The sequence below is a fragment of the Triticum dicoccoides genome, chromosome 1A (assembly GCF_002162155.2).
Source record: "Triticum dicoccoides isolate Atlit2015 ecotype Zavitan chromosome 1A, WEW_v2.0, whole genome shotgun sequence".
In the NCBI taxonomy this organism is placed as follows: domain Eukaryota; kingdom Viridiplantae; phylum Streptophyta; class Magnoliopsida; order Poales; family Poaceae; genus Triticum; species Triticum dicoccoides.
Window position 1 is genome coordinate 586941819 of NC_041380.1, and position 9308 is coordinate 586951126.

General features: G+C 46.3%; 2 protein-coding genes across 4 annotated transcripts; both read right to left on the reverse strand.

Moving 5' to 3' along the window:
• Positions 1-159: 159 nt before the first annotated feature.
• On the reverse strand, positions 160-3728 carry LOC119292968 (pentatricopeptide repeat-containing protein At5g39680-like). Of its 2 annotated transcripts, none has more exons than XM_037571601.1 (3): positions 1611-3728; positions 705-802; positions 160-619 (listed from the first exon to the last, which is right to left on the reverse strand). In XM_037571601.1, exon 1 carries the CDS (start codon positions 3715-3717, stop codon positions 1669-1671), a length of 2049 nt encoding a protein of 682 aa, XP_037427498.1. In that variant the 5' UTR covers positions 3718-3728; the 3' UTR covers positions 160-619; positions 705-802; positions 1611-1668. The 2 variants fall into 2 exon arrangements, with proteins under 2 accessions (XP_037427498.1, XP_037427502.1); XM_037571605.1 differs by having other exon boundaries at positions 705-1025.
• Positions 3729-4543: 815 nt separating this feature from the next.
• On the reverse strand, positions 4544-7668 carry LOC119292985. 2 transcript variants are annotated; one of them, XM_037571611.1, is made up of 4 exons: positions 7397-7668; positions 6608-6941; positions 5591-5718; positions 4544-5190 (listed from the first exon to the last, which is right to left on the reverse strand). In XM_037571611.1, exons 1-4 carry the CDS (start codon positions 7469-7471, stop codon positions 4756-4758), a joined length of 972 nt encoding a protein of 323 aa, XP_037427508.1. In that variant the 5' UTR covers positions 7472-7668; the 3' UTR covers positions 4544-4755. The 2 variants fall into 2 exon arrangements, with proteins under 2 accessions (XP_037427508.1, XP_037427515.1); XM_037571618.1 differs by having other exon boundaries at positions 7403-7667.
• Between the last annotated feature and the right edge of the window lie 1640 nt (positions 7669-9308).

A 9308-nucleotide genomic window follows, 5' to 3' on the forward strand; every position in this document is an offset into this window, starting at 1 on the left:
CATTGGCGCCTCATCAGGTTCATCATGTTTCTAGACGATTCGTAGTAGAGGAGCATTTTCTCTTCTCCCTACATCCTCACTTCTGATAACACTTTTACAACCCGCTCGGCCAAAGGATTTAACCGATTTTTTTAGTAAAAAGAGCACCCAGCAACGATATCATGCCTAACTAACAGGCAAGGGCTACAGGTCTCAGTGATGATACTCCGTTGTCGCACAAAGAATGGACAGAATACAACGGGATCATAACATGCTGCGAGGGAAACATAAGCCATAGTAACAGGGGCGTCTAAAGCATTTGATCCTGCATTGAAGATAAATAGGGAGACCCGGAGGCATTAGTCGTTTCTGACGAGATACATCAGATTCGATATCATTTTGTATTTGTGGCTCGTTCAGTTGAGCTGACAAATTTCAGGTTTTTGATCTGCTTCAGAGAGAGAATGGCTTGATTTCCTTGGCAACATATTTGTACGCTGACATGGCAATGTGTGGTTTGGTCAAACCAAAGTTCCCGAGAATGGGGAAAGTCAACCTGTTGTGTTCATTCCAGGTACTCCTATACGTCACTGTAAATGTGATGTATAAAAATTATTCCCACTGGATATATGGGGGAGACCTGAAAGAAGGAATATCACAACAGTTCAGACAAAAGGAGCAACGAAGAAGTAAAGTTGCAAAGAGCAAAGGGAAAACCAGCAAACCTGGGATGATCGACCGCGGGAACGTAGGCTTGAGTGACACCAGCAGCAAGGGGATCTGCTGCAAGATGGGAGCAGGGCGACGGGCAGCACCAAGAACTCTGCTCAAGACGCAAAGTTGAAGAACATCACAACTCGTTCGGAGGAAGAGGAAAACCATGCTTGCTACAAAACCTCCAGAGAGAAAAGGGCTTGTTTCTGTTGAAAAACAACATGCAGAAGCAATAACCCGTGCACTACTGTGTACGCTTGAGCAGATACTCTTGTGATGTTTTTTTACTTGAACCTAGGCGACAACTTCTGCCAGCAGGAAACAGAACTCACCTGGAGCATCATGCAACAAGCAACAAATGAGTTGCTGTCGCTAACTTTTTAGATTACTGATCCAAATGATGAGCAATATAAATGCTATTGGCAAGTTAAGGAAAAACATTTTTTGCAAAAAACAAGTTAACTTTTCCAGATCAAAATGAACAGCTCTGCAAATTCTGTAGAGATAGACATCTAGCCAGACACATCTATTGACAAAGTTCATCATCCAGTTAATGTTCAGTGTGTAGGAAAAAATGGTAATTGTAGAACATTATAGGTGTATGTATGTAAACTAAACGTTATAGTATATAGTACTCCCTCTGTAAAGAAATATAAGATCGTTTAGATCACTAGATCACTACTTTAGTGATCTAAATGATCTTATATTTCTTTACAGAGGGAGTATATCTGATCAACTACATGATCAAAGATAGTGAACAGAGACATTGTTGCAGTGGTAACATTCACACATTTTACAGGTGAATTCCTGATGTCTTTCCGTCTCTATTCGGTCAAGCAAATTGACTTTTTCAGTTACAAAAATCCTTAAAATATTTACAGATTCTAACCTTGGCTCTAGAAAATAAGATGACATACCATGTTGATGTCCATAACAACACATATGTTCTGGAACTTCTGACAACCAAGGTGTGGATCACCAATAGTCATCACATGAGCATACTCCATCCTCTATACAATGAAACCGAACAGTATCCCTCACAACTATTCTTCTTCTCGTCACAAGAGAGATGAGTTTGATAGCAACATGGCAATCATCGCATATCCTGAGGTTTTTCATTATGCGGATAGTTGCTCCTTCGGGGCTGTGAATAAGGCCAAACGCAAGAGCCATTTTCTCGCTGTGATACATAAGATGCTCTTCCTTTTGTTCATCCTCAACATCATGTAGGACAACTGCAAAATTCGGAGCATATCCGATCACTTTGATCTGGTCTATCAACTCTTTGAGCTTTATGGTGATCTGGTTTATCCATGGGTGATTCTTGTCGTCTGATGTGAAAACCTGGACCTCACTTCCTACTTGGATCCAACTAACACCAGGCTCTTTCCTAACACCCCTCTCTCTCATCAGCTTCCGGACCTTCACGACACCATCCCATCGGTTTGCTTTTGCATACATGTTAGAAAGCAAAACATAGGTTCCTACATCATTGGGTTTCAACTCAAGGATCTGCTCAGCTACTCGATGACCCAGGCCATAGTTTTTATATACCTGGCAAGAACCTAAAAGCGATTTCCACGCAACAACGTCAGTGCCAATACAGTTGCTCAATATGAACTGTTCCGCCTCATCTAGCCGTCCAGCTCTGCAGAGCAAACCAACCATGCAAGTGTAATGTTCTCTTCCAGGTTTTATACCCATTTCCTTCATCATAATGTTCAAGTAGTACAATCCTTCATCTACAAGACCCAACTGTGCACAAGCTGACAGCACCCCAACAAAGGTCACATAGGATGGGGCTTCTTCAGCAGACAACATATCATGAAATACACGCATGGCTTCTCTTGCAAGGCCATGATGAGCATAGCCTATTATGATCGAATTCCACGAGACCACGTCGCGACATGGCATAGAAAGGAAGACTCTCCATGCATCACTAATGCTGCCACTTTTTGCATACATATTAATGAGGGCATTACAGACAGACAGAGCACCCCAATGGCCAGTTTTCACAGCAGAGGCACTAAGTGCATTGCCATTTTTCAAGGCTGCAAGACCAGCACAACTGTTGAGAGCCACGGCATAAGTGAACTCATTTGGCCGAATTCCTTCCATTTCCAAATCTAAGAACAACTGCAATGCCTCTTCAAACAGCTCATTCTGGGTATAGGCAGTCATAACAGCTGTCCAAGAAACAACATTCTTTTCTGGCAAAACCTCAAATGCGGAATGAGCATCACAGGCGCACTCACACTTCCCGTACATATCAACCAGAGCGCTGCCCACATACACATTCAGCTCGAGCCTCTTCTTCAACGCCTGGGCATGCACTTGACGGCCAAGCAGCAGCTCTTTGGTGCTAGCACAATGCCCAAGAACTGCGACATACGACACATGGTCCCATTGCTCAACTTCTCCGACCATGCTTCTCACAACCCTGACCGAACCATCAAACTTGCCCTTGTCAAGAAACCCATTGATCATCGAGTTGAACGCGAACGCGTCGAAACCAGACACACTCTCAAACACCTTGACTGCATCCTCCACATGAGCGCACTGGCAGTACATGTGCAGCAACGCGTTGCAGACATAGTGGTGCTCCGCCAGCCCAGACTTGACGGCATGCCCATGGCACTGCCTCCCCATGTCGTAGCTCCGGACCTGGGCCGTGGCCGACAGGGCGGTGGACAGAACGTACTCGTTAAGGTCGAAGTCGGCCGCCCTGAGCAGCGCGAGCGCGTCCCCGTGGCGACCGGAGGAGGCGTAGCCGGACATGAGGAGGCTCCCGGAGACCGGGTTGCGGGAGGGCATTGCGTCGAACACTCGGCGGGCAAGGCCGAGGCAGCCGCACTTGGCGTAGAAGGCGATGAGATGGTTGTGCAGGACGACGTGGAAATGGGACGCTCTCAGCATATGCGCGTGGACTGCCTTGCCTGCGGACAGCTTGCCGGCGGCCGCCGCCGTGCGAAGCACGGCCACGGCCGCGTGCAGCTGGAGAGCGGCGCCGCCGAGACCAGCCATGGGAATACTAGCAGTTTTGGACAGCTCGGGTCAAGGGACGGTCGACCTAATGCCCAGTTTTCTTTCACTGGATGGACCATTTGGGGGCCCACTTCGGCCCATGAGACGGCAGGTGCAGCCCGTACATCCAAAAAGGCCGAAATAACTGTTTAACCTTCCCGTTTCTAAAAAAAACTGTTTAACCTTCCCTAAAAAGCCTTTTTAAACCTTCTTTGTCTTAAAAAAACTGTTTTAACCTTTTGAACAAAGTTTGGCACGATTGAATCCCTATTTGAAAGTTTTGCACAATCCAATCCTCGGACCGGTATACGGCGACAGTAGGCTATATGGGCTACCGCTATAGTCAATGGCGGTAGCATAGGTCCACCCTCACTAACCATGCACCAGCTACCGCCACCATCTCTGGTGCATCACGGTAAAGTATTGATGCAGTCTGGGTGTTCACATAAGTATTTTTTTTGTTTTGCCCTTAACAAAAAGGAACAGTTTGTCCAAACAATTGTAGAATGGAGTTTTAAAAAATAATCATGTTTACTTATCTGTAACTATCTTTAGAAATTCCCCCAAAAAATACAAACATGTATGGTGCCTAGGTTAGGAGGCATATAGTCTATTAACCATCTCATTTTATTTATGCACTAACATTCGGAGTAGAAAAAAGTGATAAGGTTAATAATTACTTTAAGGTTGATTTTTTATGCAATAATATAGTTAAAGGTGAGTAAAAAATACTATAGTTAAAGGTGAGTAAATATTAATTGAACAATTTTTTTTTGTTGGGCAAAAAGGAATGTACTAAAAAACGTAGTATTACAGCATAAACAAGTACAGAACGTGCCACTAAAATACTGCATTCATTCACCAGTAACATAAAACTAGCAAAAAATAGCATTCATATTTCTTCTAGTGTTACCAGCGTATTACATTCTCTAGTGGTCTCCTCAGTGAAACCTATCAAAAAAGCTAAGGGAAAAAAAAACTCTTCAAGAAAGACAGGAGAGAAAAATATAGGCGTTGATATAGACATCCGACCGGCGGCTAATCTTTCCAGCCATCCTTGGTCGACCTCCTCGAAGCCAGACCTTTCGACGACAGGTTGGGCATGGAGTTCGACGGTGTTGACGGCGCCTCCTCGTCGTCCCAGTCATCTCCCCAGTTGTCATCCCACTGGTCAGGCTGATCAGCTTCTTTCTTCCCTCCAATGGAGACCGGTAGCTCTGGTGCGTCGAGTTTCTGGTATGCTGGCCCACCATATTGCTTCCGCGCCCTACGGAGTTTGACACATAGTCCCGCCAGCCCAAGGAGAACAAATACGGGCACCAGCATGTAGGTCGGAGTAAGCCGCATTGGTATCACTCGGCCTGTGTTCCTTGTGACTGCGGTCTCAAGATTGATTTTACAGGTTTCTTCTGCGACTTTGAGAACTATCGCCATGTCATTCACGGTATCGCTGACAGAAACACTCACCTGCGTCTGAATTAATAATGACAGAAGAAGAGAAGATCAGTATAACATTCAGATAGCACTAAAATCAGAATGCCAAGGGCCCAATTTCCGTATTGAAGTTGATAAGAGCAAAGATAGTGTATTAAACATTAGGCAAACACGATATATCGCATTAACACCCGTAATCAATCATGTAACAGCAGACAATTTTTTTTTGAATTTTGCATTCACGGGCATGGAAAGTGCAATAGGACACTCAGATGCTTGTTGAACAAACTTTCACAGCAAAAGGGAAAAGAAATGGCATTTTCTTCAGAACACTCCATGCAAAAGCAAAATACCGAGACATTTTACATGAAACAATTAAGACATATAAACCAACAATATAATTATCTTCAAAGATTAATTCTCGTGCACAGTAGCATACCTCATTGTGACCGTTTGCTTCAACATGAACTGTATCTTCTGCTAAGATGACATAATCTGGAGCCGTTATGCTAACATCAAGTGGGTTTGTGCCTTTGTTGTCCATCAAAAGGGATAGAGCTGACGAATCTGGTTTCAACTGTAACAGGTCACTTATGTGCAAAAATGTGGAAAGGGCTGGAAAGAACTAAGATGGCGAATATTCCATGAAAAAAACTTCAGAGATCACAGGAAGAAATATCTTGGCGAATATTCCATTCGAGAAGAAATAATGGATAGTAGGTGTTCTTGAGGTAACACTCACAAAGTTCTACAGGGACTCCATTTGCACTTCAGCAAAAATAAATTATATCTGATATAGCACTGGTTGTAAGTATGCTAGTCTTTGTTTGTGGCCCCACCTAGACCAAAACTGTAGCCAGGGTATATCATGACCAAAACCAAGATCGTCAACTGATAGCACTAGTTTTGGCTACACACTGGTGGAGAAACATACTATGATTGGCAACTTATTAATGTCATGTCAGTTGTGCCAACCGTCCAATTCCATCATTGCCATATTATGGTAGCAGCAATTGATAGCACTAGTTTTGGCTATGCGTTGACAGAGAACTAAACTATAATTGGCAACTTATTAATGTCACAAGGCCAAACCATAAATTGCACCATGTGCTTTGGTATATCTAAATTTTTGCTTGATGGCGCCAATTACAACCAACCGTTATTTGACAGACAACAAAAGGGACGTGGGAAACATCTAAGTGGCATGGTTGACCAAGTTTTAGATTCCCAACATGGATGAGCCCGTCAGTTTTATCTTCCAACTTTTGAATACTACATTGATACTTGATGAAAAAAACATCAGTTTAGCTGCCATAAGACCATGGCAAGCATTCAAAAGGAATGAAATAATGTTTGATCTAGCAGGTGTATATGCATGATACAAGCAAAGCATATAATACCGTAAGCAACTACACACAACCAGAGAATAAGGAAGAACAAATGACTAGAAAATCACCTCCGGAAACTTTCAAGCAAGCGATGAACCTCTGTTTTTCAATGAGACATCTATGGGATGGATCACATTCTCCGACCAAGTCCGTCGAGGATGTTGCGTTGCCATCTTTGTCATTTGGTTTCTGTACTGGCTCATCTTTCCCGGTGCTGGTTCCTTCCATGGAATTATCCGTGTTAGTGTTCTCGGTAATGAATTTCTTGAGCTCCCCCTCCTCATGTACTTTCTGTTGCGTGGTAGGATCTGCCTCGCCATTCTGCCCTGTCCTCCCAACACCTGGATCCTCTATACCGGTACCATTGTTTCCTCCTGCTGGTAGGATACCAGCGGTACTATCCTGAATTCAAAAGAAAACGTGTCAATCAAAGACAAAAAGGAAAAAACAAAAAACATCGCCTTGTATGTTAGTCATTTGATTGCTGCTGTATTAATTTAGCTGTCTGAAACTAAGTTTGCATGGCAAGTGCCTCACTGGATCACTGCTGCAGTGCTTTAAGCTGTCTGAAATTAAGCTTGCATGGGAGCGCTTGGCAACCAAATTTCTCACCAGCCCCCCAATCTGACCCAGCACTACTGATGCGGAATTCGTGTCATCGGAGGTAACGCGAAGCCGAATATCGCACCCTAAATACAGAGGAGTGAATAGTGGTATGTAGTACGAAATTTAAATCAAGCTCTCTGCGTCCTCTCATCGCGGAAGCAGAGCTCCCCAGATCGCACCAACTCTAGCGCAGGGTGCGACCGGGGGCAACCGAGCAGACGACTCTCTAGAGGTTCAGGGAGGGAGGAGACCTTCACCTCGGCTGCTGCTGCGACGGCGGCGGCCGAGAAGGCGAGCAGGAGGAGGAGCGCCGCTGTCCGCGGCATCACCGCCGGCAGACTGAGCCCGGAGCGGGGCGGCTCCGGCCGAATGGCGCCGGACTGGGGCCTCCGCGTCGCCGGGCGGAGATCTGGAGGAGAGGAGAGGAGAGGCGAGGCGATTTGGTGGGAGACGGCGAGGATCCCCGGGAGCGGAGGAGACCCGAGGGGAACTAGACGGCAACTCGAGGAGGCGAGGTGGAATAAAAATAAACAAGAAGCATAAAAAAACATGCGAAAAGAAAACGAAGGCGGCCGGCACCGATCCTACTGCTCGGCGAGTATGCCATTTGGGCGTCAAGCGGCCACGCTCCCCACTCAAAGTATGAAATATTTTGCGCCTGCAAGACAATCTACAATTGGACCTAACAAAATTGCCCCAAAACGTCCGTGAGTCCGTGGACAGTGACCGGTCAAAACTCAAATATCGATTGCGCAAGGACTGGCTCATTTCAAATCATGAAATCCATACAATTGCATGCAACGTAAAACTAGTCTACTTCATCGACGACCGCCTTTGTTGTTCCCTCCATGTCCCAGGTCTGGTCATCGGCGAGGTAGAGCAGGACATGGAAACGCAGACTGGCCCACATGGGGCACGAGGCGTCGCCTGGACATCGCCGGTCGACGTGAGATCGACGATGGACGTGCACGAGCCGTCCTCGTGGTTGCGACGACAAGGGGGTGCCGGTCACCTGTTGCGGCTCCACGGTGGCGTGTGACTCCGCCTTTGCGGCATCGGCTGTGGGGCTATCACAGCCTGCCGCGCAACGTGCCTCGCACGGCGGGGACGCCTCGCATCCGCAGCGTTTTGGCCGTAAACCATGCAAGCGTTTAACTCTGACTCATAGCCTGACACTGTAGGGACAAGCGCACCACCCCAAGGGGTTAGGGCATGCCCTGGCGTCGGATCCAAGCGTCATTTGCGCGGACACGAAGGATTCCCGCGGAGAGAGTCCGACCCCGGTCGGGCGCACTCCTCCCAGGACTAGCAGAGAGACAAGTGGGCAGTCATCTCCTCCTCGCCCCGCATGGGATGAGGTCCTACTCAACGGATCGGGAGATCTTGAAGTTGGATCCACTTCCTGCCATGCCGGAGAAGGTCGAAGTTCGCCGGATAGGAGCTAGGGGCTGAGGGAACTTGAGGGGAGGGAAGTGGCTAGGGTTTGGTCTGGATTGCGAACAGGGATGAATATAGGTGGGGTCAAGGTGGGCCATAGTGGGCAGGATCCAACGTGGTAGACACATCTAAGCGTCCCCATATCCGCCCCACATGTGGGCTAGGTATGAGTTTGTCGGGATTGAAGCCACTTTCCACAATCTCTCACATATCATTGGAGGATCTCTCCATATGATCATGCATCTCAATTTTCCACACTGAGAACTTCCTCTGATGTTTTGAGACCACAAGTCGGATGACTGGCAGGAAATCGAAATAGTTGGGCATCAGCTAGACGTCCAGCAAGCAACAAAGACAGTCGGACTATAATCCTGGCCAAAGCATCCCTTAACTAATCGTCCGACCCGGCGTCCCGCTAGAGAAAATCGCTACTAGTGTTTTGGGTGTATAGTCGGACGTCTAGGTAGCAACCCAAATAGTCCGACCAATAGCTGGACATCCGACTACCATTGAATTTGGGAGTTTTGGCCAAATAGAAGTTGGAGCTAGGTAGGCTATTTGGCTTTGGATTTTTCGTGTGTGATTTGATTGGAATAGTGTCAGATCGCATTGATTTGGCAAATCCATCATGAACCCCTTTGATCCCCTTAATAGTGCGAGATCCCTATAACTTAAGATATAAACAGAAAAGGCTACACCTTTTGTCATTATTGTACAATTCTCAAG